This window comes from Rana temporaria, chromosome 3 (assembly GCF_905171775.1).
Source record: "Rana temporaria chromosome 3, aRanTem1.1, whole genome shotgun sequence".
NCBI lineage: Eukaryota > Metazoa > Chordata > Amphibia > Anura > Ranidae > Rana > Rana temporaria.
This window is the reverse complement of record NC_053491.1, coordinates 437,308,313-437,329,430: the sequence shown is the minus strand read 5'-3', so window position 1 is coordinate 437,329,430 and position 21,118 is coordinate 437,308,313. Positions and strand designations below refer to the sequence as shown.

The window sequence follows — 21,118 nt, the reverse complement described above, 5'->3', positions numbered from 1 at the left end:
AGTCGCGCTGCGCCCGCCGATTGGCTCACACGCTGTGTGCTGGGAGCCGAGTGTTCCCAGCACACAACGGGCGACAGACGGGAAGTCAGAAAAACCCGTCTTTTGCCCGTAGCGTGTGGCCGGAAGTGGGTGCAAATACCTGTCTTTAGACAGGTATCTGCACCCCCCTCCCCCCTGAAAGGTGTCAAATGTGACACCGGAGGGGGGGCGGGTGCCGATCAGCGTGAGTTCCACTTTAGGGTGGAGCTCCGCTTTAAAACATAAACGCAAGCTACTCAATAGGGAGAGAACCTTTGGGGGAATCAAGGATGAAAAAAAGATTTGGGGGTCCTAGTAGAAGACAGGCTGAGCAATAGCATGCAATGTTAAGCTGCAGCTAGCAAAGTCGGGAAAGAATATTAGCATGCATAAAAAAGGGGATATACTCCGGGGATAAAACTATAATCCTGCCTCTGGTCATCTGGAGTATTCCCCCCAGTTCTGGTCACCAGTCCTCAGAAGGGATGTGCTGGAGCTGGAGAGAGTCCAAAGAAGGGCAACTAAATTAATAAGGGGACTGGAGGACCTTAATTACGAGGATTGACTACAAGCACTAAAATTATTCTCGCTGGAGAAAAGGCGCCTGAGAGGAGATATGATAGCTATTTACAAATACCTCAATGGTGATCCTAGTGTAGGGAAAAAAATTATTCAGTCTCAGGGAGTGTAAGAGGATACAGGCCACACAGCGCGATCGTGTCACATTTCCTGTCCCTGCTGGCCACAATCCGGCCCTCCTAAAGTCTGAAGGACAATAAAGTGGCCCTTTGTTTGAAAAGTTTGGAGACCTCTGCTATAGAGCATTCTGTAAAGCTGCCGAGCATTTCATGAAATTGTAGAGGGCTCCATGAATTTACAGAGCGCTCCATAATTCTGCAGAACACTCCACAACTTTGCAGAATGCTCCTTAAATTTGCAAAGTGAGTGAGTGAGGATTGACTACAAGCACTAAAATTATTCTCGCTGGAGAAAAGGCGCCTGAGAGGAGATATGATAGCTATTTACAAATACCTCAATGGTGATCCTAGTGTAGGGAAAAAAATGATTCAGTCTCAGGGAGTGTAAGAGGATACAGGCCACACAGCGCGATCGTGTCACGGAATGGCAGAAGGGGGGGAATGCCTTTGTAAACAAGGCACCTCCTTGTTCTGCCTAGTGACAGGACACTGATCTACTGCTCCCTGTCATCGGGAGCAGTGATCAGTGTTGTGTCACTCGTAGCCCAGCCTTCACACAGTTAGAATCACTCCCTAGGACACACTTAACCCCTTAAGTGCCCCCTACTGGTTAACCCCTTCACTGCCAGTGTCATTTACACAATAATCGGTGCATTTTTTTAGCACTGATCGCTCTATAAATGACAATGGTCCTAAAATAGCGTTAAAAGTGTCCGATGTGTCAGCCATAATGTCGCACTCACAATAAGAATTGCAGATCACCGCCATTACTAATAAGAAAAAATATAAAAAAATGCCATATTTTGAAGACGGTATAACTTTTGCGCAAACCAATCAATATACGCTTATTGCAAAAATATGTAGAAGAATACATATCGGCCTAAACTGTGGGAAAAAATACATTTATATATACTTTTGGGGGAAATTTTTATAGCAAAAAGTAAAAAAATATTGTTTTTTTTTTTCAAAATTGTCGCTCTTTTTTTGTTTAGTGCACAAAATAAAAACCGCAGAGGTTATCAAATACCACCAAAAGAAAGTTCTATTTGTGGGGAAAAAAGGACGTACATTTTGTTTGAGTACCACGTCTAACGACCGGGCAATTGTCAGTTAAAGCAATTGCCGAATCGCAAAAAGTGGTCAATTCTTCCGGGGCGATAAGGAATTGGTGGTGTCAGTGGGAAGTATTGATATTTTTAAAAGACTCTTGGACATGCATTCTCAAGAACACAACATACAGGGATATAGGAAATGATTATCGACACTGACACACGCACACCTACATAGGTTGAACTAGATGGACTATTGTCTTTATTTAACCTTACCTACTATGTAACTATGTTTGACATAACAGCAAATGAGCTGATTTTGAGTTTTGAGATTTACAGTCAAAACCTGTAAATTCCCAGGTAAATGAATAACTTTATTCTATTTAATTTTTTAGCGCTTCCAAGTAAAGTGACAATTGACCTGGAAGAAGAGCTGGAGGAAGGACAACGACATGAAGTCACCTGCACTGTGTTTGACGTGGCACCTTTGGCCAATCTCAAGATTTCTGTGATAAGAGAAGGGACCGTGATCCGTACACTAACATTTGCAGAAGACACCGTGACAGGCAAACAGACTCTGTCTGAGTCATTTTACTTTGAACCCAGTCGAAGGGACAACCTTCAAGACTTCTACTGTCAGGCGGCCTTAGAGCTTGGGACAGTTGGGGATTACATGGTACAGTCTAAGAAAATCAACGTGAAAACATTTGGTGAGTCGTGCTATTCAGGTTCATTGCATACCATACCCCAGAAGTAAAACTAAAGCTGTTTATGATGGCTCAGGGTGAGTTATCCCTGGAGTGCTATAGAGCACTTTGCAGAATGCTCCTTAAATTTGCAAAGTGAGTGAGTGAGTAACTTGTATAGCGCTGACAAATGTGAACCGAATCGCCTCAAGGCGCTTGTATCCAGAGTCGTGCTAATCCTTCAAAAGAAAGGACCCCTAAATTTGCAGAGCTCTCCGTAATTTTGAAGAATGTTCCATAACAATGCATAATGCTCTCTTAATTTAATTTAAGACTCCCTGATGAAGTCAGTGCAGCAGTGGATTAATCATATAATTGGTCATGCGAAGGATCATGCGTAGGGGTCATCATATACAGATATTAGTGTTTTGCTTTTGATGGTTTTGGAAGGCGATGTTTGAATTTTTAATAGGATCTCAGGCAGTGGTATACCCTCTGTAAATTACTTACATGATGCTGAGAGATAACATCGAAACAATGCTTCCAGTCACAAGGAATAAGCACACATATTGTTTTTGATCATTTAGACCTCTTTCACATTGAGGCGTGGAGCCGCGGTGACGGTATAGCCGCGCTATTTGTATTGTGGGCACTGATTGGCATCCATTACGGCACTGATTGGCATCCATTTTTTTTGTCCTTCTCATCCCTGGTGGTCTAGGGTGGCATACCTTTTTTTTTTTTTTTGCATCCCTGGTGGTCTAGTGGGCATCCCTGGTGGTCCAGTGGTCATCCCTGGTGGTCCAGTGGGAATCCTCGGGGGGCTGTGCTGATAATCGATCAGCACAAACCCCCCTGTCACATTAGCAGCCGATCGGCTCTCCTCTACTCGCGTCTGACAGACGCGAGTGAGGAAAAGCTGATTACCGGCTTTTCCTGTTTACATCGTGATCAGCCGTGATTGGACACGGCTGATCACGTGGTAAAGAGTCTCCGTGAGAGACTCTTTACCTTGATCGGTGTTGCGGGGTGTCAGACTGATACCCTGCAACAACGATCGCCGCGATGCGCGCCCCCGGGGGCGCGCAGCGGCTCAAAATCCTGAGGACGTCATATGACGTCCACTCAGGATTCTACAACCACTTTGCCGACGTCAATTTGTCATTGGCGGGCAGGAAGTGGTTAAGAAAGGCATTTCTTCCTAGGTGCAAATCGAGTACACACTCAGAAAAATGCAGTGGCATCAGTCAATGACATGACCAACATCGTAACCACATGATCGGGAACCACAGTGATTTATTTGCGGTTATCATTCTAGACTAGTGATGGTGAACCTTGGCACCCCAGATGTTTTGGAACTACGTTTCCCATGATGCTCACCTACACTGCAGAGTGCATGAGCATCATGGGAAATGTAGTTCCAAATCTTCTGGGATGGCAGGGTTCGCCATCACTGGCCTAGACCCACAGCAAGAAAAGCGCAAAGCTACACAAGGGATTATGCAGAAGAACATTAATATACAAACTGTTAAAGTAAAGAGTTTGACAAGCTTTTAGCAGACTTTAGCTCAAACACTATTGCTAATAAGATAAATCATTATATTTCCAGGGATAGAGGACTGTTCTGTGTAATCAGAAAGAAAATGCTGGCATTAGATCAGTTGTTTTAAGGGCTGGCATCTTGACACTGTGTAATTTCATTGGTAGACTGTTTTAGCTGACAGATTGTGCTAAAATAGAAGTTTAGAGGTGTATAAGCAACACTGGAACTACATTTAAAGATATAAAAACAAAGAAAAAGCCGCGCCCCAGCTACCAGTCCATAAATATACACAATCTATGAGGGTGTATTGTGTCCGTAATGAAAGGAATTGGTAAGAAAGTCCGGATCGTTCCGAGCTATGATGGCTCCTCCAATCCGCAACCCCAAAAACACTCTACTCAGAATAACCCGGAAAATATGACAAAGAAAGCCGCTTACCAGAAGGCAAGCGGTTAGGGCAGGTGGCTATAACCCAGCCTAGGCCTTTTGTCCCTGAGGTTTGCACCAGGAAGTCCTCCGTCCTCTGAATCCGTTATCCTCAGCTCCACCGTATTTATATAAAAATAAAACAGAGAGCGCACATAGCGTGATACTGGGACAGATCCCAACAATAGTGTCTAAGGTCCACACCACCTAGTGACAGCTATCCATAAGTGTGCATACGTGACCCATCACCAATAACAGTGGCCGCTTACCAGAAGTTGAATGGTTAAGGCGTTTGGCTATGACCCAGCCCTTCTCCTTGTGGTAGGGGGTCCTTCCTCCCCTCTGCGTAATGCCCTGGAACTGGTTAATTGCATGCAGTCCACACCACCCAGTGAACCTAACCGTACGGTGACCCTCCACCAGCCAGAATGGCTGCTTACCAGAAGAGAGCAATGACAGGCAGATGGCTATAACCCAGCCTAGGTCCTTGGCTCCTTGCAGTGTGAAGTCCTCCGTCCCCTAAGTCCTAGGTTTCCAACTCCCCCGTTTAGAATGTATGAATGAAGAGAAAAGTGCACATAGCGTAACACTGAGACAGTAACTTTTATTTAAAAAGATAAAAGGTACTCACAATATGAGCGATTAAAATGATCTGACAAAGTTGCCGGCCGGCATAACAGGAGCCCTACTCCTTGCGTGGTGACGTCACTGCGTGATCCTCCCTGACGCGTTTCGTCACTATAGGACGTTGTCAAATGGGGGTAGGGTCATGCAGTAATCACCTTCTATAAATAGACCAGCCGCCTATTGTGAACGGCTGGTAATGAGTCCAGGTCCGCCATCTTTGATGTGGTAACCCTGCCCTCACGGAAAAAACGTAAAAACAGTGAGGTCCCTCAAGGATGGCATTGAACTTAATCCCAATTGTAACCTATATGCTCCCGCCTCCATAGCGGGACAGCACTATATCACAAATGTATCAGTGACTAAGAGAGGGAGATCACGGCGAAAAGACCACCGGGAGAGAGATATGTCTGGCACCTGACATTCTCTACCAATAGTCCACGCGCGCTCATCATCCCCACCTAGTGACCATATCGGGCATAAATGGAATAGCTCCATCTCAAACCTAGACAGAGGTCTGACAGCCCCAGATGTTTAAACGGACCCCATTAACCCTCTTATGGAGTTGTTAGAGGCCCGTGTTATATAGATCCAGTTGTCTGGAAAAATTAAATATAAATTATAAAAATTAAATATAAATTATAAAGATTAATAGTAAAAAACTCCCTAATGTGGATATTATTCCAATTAGGTTAGAGAAAAATTATATATTACCCTCAATCCTGTGACTTCTTAGTGTATTACTCAAAACCATATTGAAAAACATTTATGAAAACAACCTCTTAATGTGAGGCTATATAGGTAAATTGATTCCCTCACACTTCATTTCACAGTGCAACTTATACGCGTGAACATATATAAATAATTAATTAATGTGATAAACATTAATTTACGTGAAAAAAGGGAAAAAGCCCTTTATTGAAAAAATCTATATTTATTTTTTTTAAATTATTCGGTGACTGGACATATAATATGTCCAATATTACAGTCCCCAAAAAGGACTTAAAATAAAAAAACCCTAACGTGTAAATATCTCTATAAAAAAGTGAAAAATCCAGATATGCTGGCAGGGCTTTTTCTGAGATCCTAGACTGTGCCAAACCACATTAGAAACAATGTTTTAACACCCACCCTCATACCGCCGATCACATTAGGCTTACATCAGGCATTGTTGATAAAAGCATTAACATCTGTTTCTATGTTCAGGCCAAAAGGTGTATAGGTTTTAAGGCGAAATATCCATCCCATTTCCATCTGTGAGATTTCACGTACCAGGTTTCCTCCTCTCCAATGGGGTTGATATTTATCAATCCCTAAAAACAGAGTGTTGGAGGGATCTTTACTATGTTTGAGTCTATAATGATTTGAAACGGAATGGTGCCTAAACCCGGACAATATATTCGTGATATGCTCATTAACACGTATTTGAAATGCCCGCTTAGTGCGGCCCACGTACTGGAGACCGCATGAGCATTGAACTAAATAGACCACGCCTACAGAGGCACATGTCACACACGGTTTGATCTTAAACTCCTTCCCCGTTGCCGTGGAGGTAAAGGATCTAACACATCTCTGTCTATTGGAATTTAACGTACAGACACGGCACCGGCCACATCTATAGTACCCCTTTAATTGATCAAACATGAAACCTGAGCCCCTCAAGGGAGGGTCAATAACATTATTGGAGATTTTGTTCCTCGGGGACGGAACCCCCCGAAAAATCACCCTAGGTTTAGGGGGTAATATTTCTTTAAGTTGAGGGTCATTCATGGCAATGTGCCAATGCTTGTTCACAAGGTGCTTGATAGCCCTATGCTGGATAGAGTAGGAGGTGATGAAAGGGACCCCCTCAGGGAAGGTGTCCCCCCTTCCCACCTCCCTATCACACAGCAAATCGTTTCTATCTAGTGAAGCAACCTGATGGAGAACTGTCTGTAGGGATTTGGAACAATACCCCTTCTCCAAAAACCTCTCAGTCAGGATCTTGGCCTGGACATGGAACTCCCCAAGGTCAGAGCAATTACGCCTCACCCTAAGATATTGGCTTTTGGGAACTCCCTTAAGCCATGGTTCATGATGACAGCTGTCTACAGGTATGAAGGCATTCCTATCAGTACTCTTAAAATAGGTTGAAGTAACCAGTTTGCCTTCCTTCACTTGAATGTTTAGATCAAGGTAATGAACCATAGTCTGGCTGGCTTCAAATTTCAAACGTATGCCCCTGTCGTTGGCATTAAGCTTCCCGATAAATTCAATCAGGTCACCCTGCTCACCAGCCCATAGGAGGAGGATGTCATCAATATACCTCGCCCAGATAACAATCTGGGGGACCTCCTCGAGGTGGATGACATCCTCCTCCCACTTGGCCATGAACAGATTTGCCAAACTCGGAGCATATTTGGCTCCCATCGCCACCCCTGTGTTTTGTTTAAAGAAACAGTTCTCAAACCAAAAATAGTTTGAATCCGCCGCGAACCTCAGCAGGGACATAATGAAGTCTACCTGCTTAGATTGTAAGCCAGAATCCCTATCCAGGTACATTTTAACTGCCTCAAAACCCAGGGCATGGGGTATGATCGTATACAGTGATGTTACGTCTATGGTGGCCATCCAAAGATTGGGGGTAACAGGTAGGTCAGATATAATATTAATTTAAAGATATGCAAAGGACGGGTTGAATGTCGGTTGGTTCAATAGAAACTGGCTAACATTCGGCCCGTTTCTACTGAAGTTGGCCGAACAGAAGCTGGCATTTTGGCTGGCTTCTGTCAAAGGGGCATGATCAAAAAAGGTCTGCCGATCAGCTGACTGGAGTGTTCTGGAGTGTTCTGGCGGGGGGGCCGTCCCCCCTGTCAGAACACAATAGAAGGGAAGAGCCATGTACTAACGTTGGATAGTTAGTACAGCAGTTCCTCCTGAGCTTTTTTACTCAGCCCTGCTGAAAAAAACTACTAGTGTGTATGAGTGAGTGGTAAGTGGATAGGGTAAAGAGACACTGTCACTTTGCCCATTCAGACCAATGTGAGAATGTCTGCACATAGCCCACTCCCCCAGACATGTATACTTACTCACCCATGCAGAATCTCTCATCTATGTCCCTGTGTTGATTGGTGTTAGAGCTTAGACACAAGGATGATATCATAGCACCTCCCAAGTTATATTGTTTGGGCCTGAATCAGGTCTGGCCCAAATTATGTAGCATAGGGAAGCCCACATGCTCCACCATACCTGGGAGCACTGCTTCCGTGTGAGTTTTGACAAAGTAGGAAGGTGACAAGGAAGATTGGCTGGGTCAGTGTGCTGTACATGCCTGGGGGTGACCTACAGTGCCTTGAAAAAGTATTCATACCCCTTGAAATTTTCCACATTTTGTCATGTTACAACCAAAAACGTAATCTAAGTATAAATACAGCTGTTCTGTAAAGCCCTGCAAGGTTTGTTAGAGAAACTTAGTGAACAAACAGCACCATGAAGGCCAAGGAACACACCAGACAGATCAGGGGTAAAGTTGTGCAGAAGTTTAAGCAGAGTTGGGTTATAAAAAAAATCCCAAGCTTTGAACATCTCATGGAGCACTGTTCAATCCATCATTCGAAATTGGAAAGAGTATGGCACAACGGTAAACCTACCAAGACACGGCCGTCCACCTAAACTGACAGGCCGGGCAAGGAGAGCATTCATCAGAGAAGCAGCCAAGAGGCCCATGGTAACTCTGGAGGAGCTGTAGAGATCCACAGCTCAGGTGGGAGAATCTGTCTACAGGACAACTATTTGTGGTGCACTCCACAAATCTGGCCTTTATAGAAGAGTAGCAAGAAGAAAGTCATTGTTGAAAGAAAGCCATAAGAAGTCCCAAGCTGGTAGAGACATCCCCAAAAAGACTTGCAGCTGTAATTGCAGTGAAAGGGGGTTCTACAAAATATTGACTCAGGGGGGCAGAATGTAAATGCACGCCAAACTTTTCCAATATTTAAAAAATGTTGAAAACAATTTATCATTTTCCTTCCACTTCACAATTATGTGCCCCTTTGTGTTGGTCTATCACATAAAACCAGCATAAAATACATTTACCGTATTTATCGCGGTATAACGCGCTCCCGCGTATACCGCGCACCCCTAAAGTGACCCCCATACCTGTGGAAAAAAGTTATTTTTGTACTTACAGTTTTGGTGTCTTGCGCGGCGTCCATCGGCGGCCTCGTCGGGTCCGGCGTCCTTCTGCGGCTTCGGGTGTCCTTCTGCGGCTTCGGTGTCCTTCTGCGGCGGGTCCAGTGTGTCCTCTTCGGCGGGTCCGGTGTCCTCTTCGGCGGGTCCGGTGTCTTCTTCGGCGGGTCCGGTGTCTTCTTCGGCGGGTCCGGCGTCCTTCTGCGGCGTCCTCGCGGCGCCCTCGCGTCCTCCCCGCTCGTTTCCCGCGCCGAGTTTTGAATACTGCGCCAGCATATACCGAGCGCAGTACACTCGGGCAGGCTCGGCAACTGTCGCGCTCACGTCCTGTACGTCCAGGACGTGACCGCGGAAGAAGCCGAGACTGGCCAAATATACCCGAGTGTACTGCGCTCGGTATATGTCGGCGCAGTATTCAAAACTCGGCGCGGGAAAGCGGGTATCGGCGTATATCGCGCACCCACGATTTTGCCCTGAAAATTTTCAGGGCAAAAAAGTGCGCGATATACGCCGATAAATACGGTTACGTTTTTGGTTGTAACATCACAAATGTGGAAAATTTCAAACGGTATGAATCTTTTTTCAAGTCACTATAGGGGTAAACACTGTCATTTTGCCCTGAATGAATAACGTGACAGTGTCTCTGAGTGTAGTGTATGAATGAAATGAAGTGTTGGGTGGGGGTAAGTGTTACAGGCTCACGTTAGAAGTTAGATTAAGTGTCTAGATGGGCTAAGGGTAATTGTAAAGGGTACTGTTTAGATTCATTTTAGAAGTTAGGGACAGTTTTGGAATTTTAGGATTCTTGGGTTGTCAGTGAAAACATGCCTATGCTAAGAATTACTGGCCCTAGTCCCAAAAATCGAATGAACTTTGACTCAAATGTGTGGGTTCGCAACGGAAAGTATAGGTTGTTCCAAAACTGCAAACATCACCTAAAAAATAAAAAAAAATATAAAAAATTAATACAAAATCGTTTTTTTTTTTTTAATTTAAGGCTGATTTTGTGGACTTAAAGAAAAAAATTAGTCGCGCTTTTTTCTTTATGTTTGTTTGATGTTGTATGACATCTTTGAGACGCAGCTGTTACACAATTTAGTTTATTTTGGTATGCGCAATATTTTTTCTGTTTTGATTTTGTGGACTACATTCTTTTGCTGTCACTCTATGTATCTGTTTTTCTATTTCATAAGAATTTTTTCTTTAATAAAACTCTGTGTGCGAAACTTACTTTCTGATATCTTCTTCCTCAGCAAGGCCACAGTTGCCAACTATCTCAATAAAACCTACAACTGCCAAAGAAGGTGACTCCGTAACACTGACTTGCCATTCTGAGGGATTACCTGAACCTGAGTACTCTTGGGAGCTTCCTACCGATGCTCATGTGACTTACTCGGAGGATAAAAGTATTATTAATATAGCCAAAGTCACTGTTGCTTACAACGGTAAATACCTGTGTATGGCCAAGAACAAACATGGAAGAGTTCGTGAGGAGAAATTCTTAGACGTTATAAAAAACCCTGGAGGTAAGCAAGTAGTCTTAATTCTTTCACCGATAATATGATGGGGGGGAAGACGGGGTTGGATGAAATCTTTTTATAACATTGTCATAGCTATTATAGTCAAATGCACAATGGTAGCACAAGGCAGCCACTTCATAATTACTGGTTCCACAAAAAATGTACATACCTAATGACAGGGCCAAAACTAGGGCGGGCCCCTGGCGCCAACTTTAGAGGGGCGCTGCCCGCCCTGGGAGTCAAGGAGACAAATTGAGAGCACTCAACAGCTGCCAGCTTACACTATTAAATGGGGGGGGGGGATTAGGAGTGGTGATTTTATCAAAATAGGGAATGGGGTCTCTATTGGAATTGATAAACAAGGCGGATCCCCGTTCTGACAGTGGACAACTCAGACATCTGCTGTTTCTAGTGCTCAGGAACAGCGATCTCAGTGTTGTCCCAGTAAGCCCATCCCCCACACAGTTAGGATACACCCAGGGAACACAGTTGACCCCTTGATCGCCCTGTAGTGGTAACCCCTTCCCTGCCAGTGTCATTTATACATTGATCAGTGCATTTTTTTATAATGTCACTGGAAACCAAAAAGTGTCACTTGGGTCAGATTTGTCCACCTCAATGTCGCAGTCCTGCTAAATCACAGATCACCGCCATTTCCATCAATCTATCCTATAGTTTGTAGACGCTATAACTTTTGTGCAATCCAATCAAGATACGCTTATTGCTTTTTTTTTACCAAAAATATGTAGCAGAATACATATTGGCCTAAACTGATGAATAAAAATGTGTTTTTTTCTATATTTGTCTTATTTTTTTGGATATGTATTATAGCATAAAGTAAAAAATATATAATTTTTTTTTTGCACAATTGTCAGTCTTTTTTTGTTTATAGTGCAAAAAATAAAAACCGGGGCCCTGGCATGTTTACTGTGGACAGCCAGCTGTGCATGCACAAGCTGTGTTGTGCTTTGTGAATGGTCCTGCAGCCCTCTGGGACCTGTAACGTGTCCCAGAAGATTGTGGGAGGGAGGAGCTGGGAGAACTTCCGGTTGATTGTAGTGACGACCTGACCAGAAGTGGGAGAGGGTACCTGTCAAAACCTTTAGGGTGATGTACACTATAGAGAGAAGCCTCAGCACCCTCTCACTATCACTTGCAAAGGGACTCTTGTTCTAGCCCAGTGTCTAAAGCCCTGTACACACGATCGGATATCTGATGGAATCTAATCCGATGGATTTTTTCATTGGATATCTGATGAAGCTGACTTTCATCAGTCTTGCCTACACACCATCGGTTAAAAATCCGATCGTGTCCAACACGGTGACGTAAAACACTACGACGTGCTGAGAAAAATTAAGTTCAATGCTTCCGAGCATGTGTCAACTTGATTCTGAGCATGCAAGGATTTTTGACCGATGGATTTCCCCACAGACAATCGTTTTTTTCTATCGTTTTTTTAACCATAAGTAAAATTTAAATTTTATTTTTTTTCACCGATGGATAAAAAAACTATGGGGCCCACACACGATCGAATCGTCTGATGAAAACCGTCCATCGGTCCGACGAACTGATCGTGTGTACAGGGCTTAAGAGTATTGAAGCCATTAGATTAGTATACTGGCCAGGTCTTCTGCATTTTCAGAGTGAGAGATAAGCAATGGCAGACTCTATTTCCCCCCAATTTTTTTATGGATATCACACTCAAAAGAGGCAAGGCAGCTTTGGTGGAAATGTACTTTATGTATTTTTTGAGTTTTTTTTTTTCTTGTAACACAATTCCGTGAACATTCTTGGGCCACAAATGTTCTCCTTCCCGTATTGAAAGAGATAAAATTATCCAAACCTTGCAACAGAGAATCATGAATATGAAGAGATAACGGTCATTTGCACTTCCTTGAGAACTTTACGGGACTTTTCTCATACATTTAACAGATGTCCTGGATGATCCACACTTAACCCTTCATTGGCTAAAATTTTGCTCTGTGACTATTTTTAACTTTTTCATACAGTACTTGTTCTTAATGTCAAGGACTGATGAGCTTATTTCATAAGAAAATACTAATCACAATTGTTTAAAGTAAAGGAAGTATACATTTTGAGCAGTAAACATAGAAAGGTATGGGGTTCTGCACGTTGAACTTGGTCCCAAGCTTTGGTTCCAAGCCTTATTCAATAAGGAAACCTGTAAAATATTAGGATATTTAAATTTAATTCTATCAAAAACCTTTTTAATATGACATTGAGAAGAATCTCTGTTAGACTTTAATTGCTAATAAATCCAGTCTTTTTCTAAGGAAGAGATTTCACAATATCAATGCGTGAAAATGCCAACAATAAATATTGTGTTATTATTATAAATCATAAAAGGAATCCAAATCACTTGTGCTCCGAATTCAAACAGAAAAAGTGCATGTGTCTTTACTCCTCAGTGCCCCTCCACCACACTCACCAGATGGTGGCGGCTTAATATAATAAAGAAGTCAAGCTTTCTATGCTGATGTACCATGCATGGGATCCCCCACCAACGTGGTCAACACTTCTTTATGGCCTGAGCACTAGGTCCCCCATCAATATGGTAAAAACGTTTAAGATTCTTGGTGGCAGCAGAAATAGTACAGCGGGACCATCGACAGAAAATAGGAAAGTGTAAAATCATAAAGCTCAAAAACCAAAAGTGAAACTACAACTATGCTTTCCAGTATACGTTCCACTGAAGCAGCAGTGATGTCACTGGAAGTTTTCTCTACACGTTTCATCATCTGAATGCACCACCATCAGGAGCCAGGAGATAATTTTATCACACTCATTAACACATTATGATCTAGTCCCTATCAACTCTTCTCTACCTTTAACACTCTACTCTGTCCTCCACTTGCCCAGTATGCAATTGAGCTGCTAGGCTGCCCTGCATCCAGCATGCTTTCCGAACAGGCATTTAGTGCTGCTGGAGGTTTTGTGACAGATAAAAAAGCGCGCCTGTCCACAGACTCTGTGGACCGGCTGACATTTGTCAAAATGAATTAGTCCTTGATTAGTAGCAGCTATCACGCCCATGATGCCGATGTCACTGATTATTCATTTTTATAGTTTAATTTTTATTGTTTTATTTTGGGCATCGTTAAACCACTGCTCATTTAAAAACGATTGTTTTTAAAAACTTTTTTGCATTGATACATGTCCCCCAGGGCAGCACCCAGACCCTTATACCCTTTGTATATGTCCAATAACTTGCATATATGCCTTTAAAATGGGCACATTTTTGATTATTCCATTTTGGCTCTGGCACAAACCTAACCTGGGGGTGTTTGGCCCATCTCTAGTTATCACCCTAGGGTGTTAATTGGCGATTTGGATTGCACATACCACCCCCCTGTCCTCATTTCTACTACATAGGGGGGAAGTGTTCTGTAGTGCTTGGAATTTCAGTGTACCAGAGGTAGTGTGTATATGAGAGAGCCCAAATAATTTCTGACAGGATCAATGAGTGTTTTTGTGCACTTATCAAACAGATATAACAAAACACTTTTAATGCTTTATTTAACAGACCAAAGGAAGCAAATGGGAAGTTAGGGGCTACACTTTATCTTCTTCATTGAATGCAGTTTTTCCATGAAGATATTCTTTTACATTTGAAAAACAGTTGCATGGTTTGGTTGAATGTGGTAGGGTTGTGTTGCAATAATGTACACCAAACGCTTTTTGAAAGCACCTATTCCGTCAGAAATGTCTTGCAAAATTTTCCTCCCATTTGTTCTTAAAGGGAAACTAAACTGGTTTAAAAAGAAAACAATTAGATTCAAGTATGTATTCATAACTTTAAAATTGCATTCTATTGCTCTAAATCTCTTCCAAAACTCCTAATTCCATTTTTTTTAAAGCTGCTGTGAACTTCCTGTTAGAGGGCAGCTGTATTTAACAACATAGCCACCCTCTTTTACTCGCTCCCGAGATGCAACATAGCCACCCTTCTTGCTTGCTCCCAAGATGCAACATAGCCACCCTTTCTTGCTCCCTTCCAAGATGCAACATAGCCACCCTTTCTTGCTCCCTTACAAAATGCAACATAGCCACCCTTTCTTGCTCCCTTTCGAGATGCAACATAGGCACTCTCTCTTACTCGCTCCCGAGATGCAACACAGCCACCATTCTTGCTCTTGCTCCTGAGATGCAACATAGCCACCCTCTCTTACTTGCTCCTGAGATGCAACATAGCCACCTTTTCTTGCTCGCTCCCGAGATGCAACATAGCCACCCTCTCTTACTCGCTCCCGAGATGCAACATAGCCACCATTTGTTTCTCGCTCCCAAATTGGACTGGGGACTATGGATTATGCATTATGGTATGTGTAGTGTACAAAGAGCAGTGAACATGACCACAACTAACATGTTCTTCTTGCTCCTAATGGAGGTGGAGGGGGGGGGGGGTTTAGGAGCTGATGGAGGTTGTTTAAAGGAGGCAGCCACTCACAGCATCACGGCCATGGCAAAAATTAAACAGCATGTCGTGTTGCCACTGCCAAATGCAGCTAATGCAGTTCTATGTGGTCGCACCACAACCACATGCAATGCAAGTGAATGCAGCGTGGTAGTGTAACAATTATAGGGTTAATTAGGCGGTGAAGAGGTGACATATTGCCTCTTCACTGCCTGCCAAGGCCTCTGAAAAGAAATCCGAGTGTGGATCATTTTTCAGAGGTGCATGCATACATGTGAAGAAGTACTGAGAACCCATTTCATGAAAAATTACAAAGACAGGAAATTATACTTCCAGGATGTGGTGAGATTACTACCAAATTTACAAAGCTCACAACATTGGAAATAAAATATTTTTTAAACCAAGTGAGGAAACATACATGTGCTTATTGTCCTATACTGCTGCAAGGTTTTTATTCAAAAAGCCATGTCTGGTAACAGGGGTCACAGGAGACTGACTATTTACCTTTCTATGACAGTTACAGAGGAGCAGTTGTGCTACTGGATCTGGTATTCCGGGTAGTAAGGTTGGCAAACAGCCGGCCTCATCACCTTCAAACAGACATAAATTTAATGATTTCATTATAGTTCTTCTTTATGTCTTATGCCGCATACACACAACTGTTTTTAATGACGAGAAAAATTCAAATTTTTAAATTGGTCATTAAAAACGACCGTGTGTAGGCTCCAGAGCATTTTTCTTCACGTGAAAAATGGGCAATTAAAATTTAGAACCTGCTCTATTTTTTTTCTCGTGTGTAGGCTTTAACGACAGGAAAAAAAACGAGCATGCTCAGAAGCAGGTTATGAGAAGGGAAATTTGCATAATCAGCCCAAAGGGTGGCGCCATTCGAATGGAACTTCCCCTTTATAGTGCCGTTGTACGTGTTGTACGTCACCACGCTTTGCTAGAGCATTTTTTTTATCACGATCGTGTGTATGCAAGGCAGGCTTAAGAGGAATCACGTTGAGAAAAATTATTTTTTTTCCCATTACATGAAAAACGGTCATGTGTACACGCCATTAGACTTATTTTCTATAATTTTTTTCCCTCAGCTCAGCCAGATACTCCATTTTTCATGGTCTTACCCGGTGAGACTGTTAAAGAAGGTGACTCCCTAAACCTAACTTGTCGCTCCAATGGATTCCCCGAACCTGAGTACGTCTGGATCATTCCTTCCAAAGATCGTGTGTCTTTCTCTGCGGATAAGAGCAAAATCTTCATAAGAAAAACAACTTCTGCTCACAATGGAACCTATGCATGTGAAGCTCAAAACACACATGGAAAAGTTCGTAAGCAAGTGGTCGTAAAGATTATTGGACAACCCAATGGTGAGTAAAAAACCCAACTATGACCCTTGTAACCAGAGCTTTTTTTCTCAAAAAATAGGTGCAGGAACTCAACCACGACCCCATTCAAATTTCACAAACAGTAGAAGGGTCTTAAAGGAGCATTAAATACCAGGATTGCATTACATACAGAGTGTAGAGTTCAGGGGGTTACACACAGAGTGCAGAGCTGTCACTTGTAAACACAGAAACCAGACTTCTGACTTATGTTTACAAGTGATTGTGGTGAGCAGGTGCCAAAGGGTCTGAATCAGAGGTGGTGGAACTGAGTTCCCCCAAGTTCCCCCTGATAAAAATCCCTGCTTGTAACTCTCTGTAGAGGGCGAGTTGTCTGTAACAGCTTATCATAGCTAGTCTTGGAACATCAGTAAGATTTGGCTTCAGTTATTTATGCTTCTCATAATTGCTGTAGAGCGGAAAAAAAAATCTTTATTATAATATGTCCACTACGTATGCCAGGGGAACTCAAAGCTTTTTAACATAGGCATGCACACACGGTGTGCCTGGGCATACCCTAATCACCCTGTGTGGCGCAACTACCCCCTGTTTGGACCCCTGATGTTTCAACAAAGTCCCCTAATGAGGATCGTAAAAAATAAATAAAAAAATAAATAAAATAAAAGTAAGTATAATTGAAGAAAATAATAAAAATAAAAAGTACTGACGCCAATCTGCCCTACTGACACTGTCAGTGTATGTATATATGTATATAATATATACACTTTATAATATGACCAGCCTAGCGACCAGTATTTTGCCTGGCCACAGACTTTTGCTAATCTTGGGGAATTCCAGGATTTCCTAAAGGCAGCTGGTTCATATCATTCTGTCAATGTGTTCTGACTGAACCTTCCTGGGGCCTCACATTAGAGAAGACCTGCAATGCAGCAAAGTTCTAACTTCCTGCTGGAATGTTAAAGCGGACCTTTAATTATTTTATCATCCTCCCATTTATTAAATCTTCTGCCCTTGTTGTTTTAACTTTGGATAGTAAAAAATATTTTTTTTTGCCAGTAAATATACAACCCACTTCTTGTTTCTTGTCTGGTCATTAGCCTAGGTTTATGACATCATGTACAGCTCTCTCTCTCACTCTTGTGAGAGTTTGCCAGGAAGGGAGGCCATAAGACGGCCAATGAGAGCTGCAGAGCTGAAGGTGTGTCTGTGTAAATCAAGGAATTGAACAGGCAGCAGCTTCAGCTGCCCACAGTTAAAATGACTGCAGCCAGACTCAGTGGAGAATATTTGGCAAGTACAGAGTCACAGTACAGCGGTACCTTGGATTACGAGCATAATTTGTTCCAGAAGAATGCTTGAAATCCAAAGCACTCGTATATCAAAGCACGTTTCCCCATAAAAGTCAAAGGAAACGCGTTCAATGGTGACTTCTATTGTATGCAACACCGCTTGTGGCCAGAGGTGGGGGGGCCCCAATGTTTTTCCGAGTGCATCCAAGCAGCTCATAGTGTCACCGGCGCCCCAGCACACCTCTGGCCAAATGTGGTACTGCACACCGCAGAGGCTTGAATACTGCTCATTTTGCAAGACAACGCTCGCAAACCGAGCCAGGATTTTTTTTAAATAGGTCGTATTGCAAACCGCTTGTTAACCGCGTTATTTGCAATCCGAGGTATTACTGTATATATAAAATAATTTGCAAAGTGGTTGGAGGGAAGCTTCAGAATAACAAAGATGTTTTTATTACAAATTATGTGAGCAGACTGCAGTTCCTCTTTTAAAATGTATCATTCCGACCGTGTGTATGCCCCATCTGACTTTTTCCATCGGAATTTCTGACGGACTTTAGATAGAGAGCAAGTTCTCTATTTTTCAGTTGGAAATTCCGACGGTGTTTTGCACGGTCTAAAGTCTGACCGCGTGTTTGCGGCATTAGGGTTTTCTTACACCCACATGCACTTGTATGCTGTTCATTGCCAGGGAGATTGTGATAACGAAGGGCTCAGAAGCCAGCGGTGCTAGATCCACCATACTGAGCCCTGGAGAGGCTCACAAGCGTTTTCTGACCCAACTTAAGTGAGGGGTCACACGCTTTGAGGTGAGGAGACACCCAATAGGGGTAGGCACGTGTGAGGTGGCACAGCGGTTGTTGGAGCACCTTACTGTATATTGGATCGCAGTCTTTTCATTGAATGTGATTCACAGAAAGAGTCAAGTCACATGTGGGACACTGTATTTGCATTTTGATGGACTTATATCAAATAATATATTACTTATGTTATTATATTAGATTTTTTTTATTTATATAATTGCATATATCACAGTTTCCAGTGTTTATCATTGGTTGTTGAACACGTATTTGAGTGTGTATATATACACATTAAGATTGGTATGCACAGCGTGGCACATTTATCGATTTTATATATATATATATATATATATATATATATATATATATATATATGTTAAATATGTATATATTTTTTTTATTAATTAATCAGTTATTGTCCGTGGAGGACAAATACATATCCTGAGAGCAGGAAAATATTTAAAGTGATGGGTTATTTATTAGTAAGCTTGCTAATCCTTTGGAAGTTACTCTGGAGTCCTTTTTTGACACATTTTGGCATTATACTAAAAGTTACCAACACATTTTTTGTGCTGGCTGCTTATCACAAAGGAAACACTTTTTATTTTTAGTATATTTTCTGTTATGATGTAAGCACTTTTGGTTGGGGGTTCATAGTCCTATGCCGCGTACACACGATGATTTTTGGGCATGAAAAAAAGTTTTTAAAAACTTCATTTAAAATGAGTGTGGGCTTCACATCATTTTTCGGCTTCTGAAAAAAAAAAAATTCGAACATGCTGCATTTTTTAACGTCGTTTTAAAAAATTACGTTTTTCGGGTAGTAAAAAATTATTGTGTGTGGGCTAAAATGACCTTTTACACCCGCGCATGCTCAGAAGCAAGTTATGAGACGGGAGCGCTCGTTCAGGTAAAACTACCGTTCATAATGGAGTAAGCACATTCATCACGCTGTAACAGACAGAAAAGCGCGAATCGTCTTTTACTAACATGGAATCAGCTAAAGCAGCCCAAAGGCGAATAGAACTTCCCCTTTAGAGTACCGTTTTACTTGTTGTACGTCACCGCGCTTTTTTCATCATTTTTTAAAAACGATGATGTCTGGGCAACGTCGTTTTTAATGATGAAGTTGGAAAAACTTTGTTTTTTGGACATGCTGAAAAACTTTGTTTTTTTCCATGCCGAAAAATCATTGTGTGTACGCGGCATTACTGTTTTGTGTCTATGTATTTAGAAAACTGCTGTGTGTATTTTACAATCTTGCTGTATGTTTCGCTGCACATGACGTTGCTGCTCTATAAACAGCAGTGATGATGACAATAATAGTAATCTATAATGATATTTTTTTTCTCATCTTTTAGGTTCATTTAATACAAGGCCAGCCACCATCTTGCTTCCATCTGTTTTGGTTTTTATTTTGGCTTTATTATGAAGAACAGGAAAAAGATCACCAGTATTAAAATGGTTCAGACGTTGCCTATCTAAGGACGTTCTATGAAAAGATACATATTGTTGGTATTTAAATGGACAGAAATGTAAAAATTGTTGGCACAGAGGATCGTATATGCTGGACGTCATTTTATATTATCCCTGTGTGTAAAATATGAGGACACATCTGGAAGCTGGATCTGCCAATTTGTGGCCACCTCTGTCCATTCTCGCTGGGCTTGGTCATGCTCCATTTTTGTCAAAACCTGCCTCAGTTACCCCACTGCCTTATTTTCACATATTATATGATAGGATTATACACTGTATGATAACATTATCACAGCTCAGTAGAGGAAACCTGTACAAATAAGGGGGATGCCTTTTCTGACCGCCTTTTGAGATTACTAGACCTGGCTGCCTCAACCTTCAACACTCGAGCACAACATACTCAAAGACAGGGCTGGACTGGGACAAAAATTTGGCCCTGGACTTCATCCAGACTGGCCCACTTTGACAGGTCTCTCCCATGGCGGCCTGGACAACTTCCGCACCCCTCCGGCCACCCAAGCCCCCTCTCCCCCTTCACTAGCCACTAGCCGTTCTACTTTATTAGAGTAGAATGGCTGGTACTGGTACTCTTATATAGGCAGTACCAGTGGGGAAGCTAGACATTATTTCACCCAGGACAAAGAATCAGTTTGGTGCCCCCCCTTATGGGACAAGATTAAGCAGAAGTGAGAAACTCCCAGGCCATAGCTGTTGAGTCAGCTGTCTGTCCCCTCCCCCATGCTCCTCTGTTGTCCCCCCTGCTCCTCTGGTCCTCCCCCTGCTTCTTTGTCCTCCCAGGTTAGTGCTGCGGGGAGGGAGAGGAGGTGAGTGCTGTGGGAAGGGAGAGACAGAGGAGCGGAGGGGGGCGGCGGTCCGCTGTCACTGAAGCTGGCCCGCTGAGCCATCGGCCCACCGGGAAACTCCCTGTAGTCCCAATGGCCAGTCCATCCCTGCTCAAAGAGGTGCTGTTAAATTTTTGACTGCCATGTGTACATAGATGAAGAAAAACTTCAAACAAGTTCAATGGCTCTGGCAAGGCTGCCA

General features: G+C 42.7%; 1 protein-coding gene across 2 annotated transcripts in view; it reads left to right on the top strand.

Moving 5' to 3' along the window:
- The window catches only part of LOC120933279 (vascular cell adhesion protein 1-like), a 57,205-nt gene extending 36,652 nt beyond the window's left edge, over positions 1-20,553 (top strand). For both annotated transcript variants that reach the window (XM_040346404.1, XM_040346405.1), the window contains exons 3-6: positions 2,161-2,475; positions 10,462-10,734; positions 16,258-16,533; positions 19,960-20,553. In XM_040346404.1, the coding sequence (XP_040202338.1) occupies positions 2,161-2,475; positions 10,462-10,734; positions 16,258-16,533; positions 19,960-20,030 (935 nt within the window). In that variant the 3' untranslated portion in view covers positions 20,031-20,553. The remainder of the gene's footprint in view (positions 1-2,160; positions 2,476-10,461; positions 10,735-16,257; positions 16,534-19,959) is intronic.
- Positions 20,554-21,118: the final 565 nt, after the last annotated feature.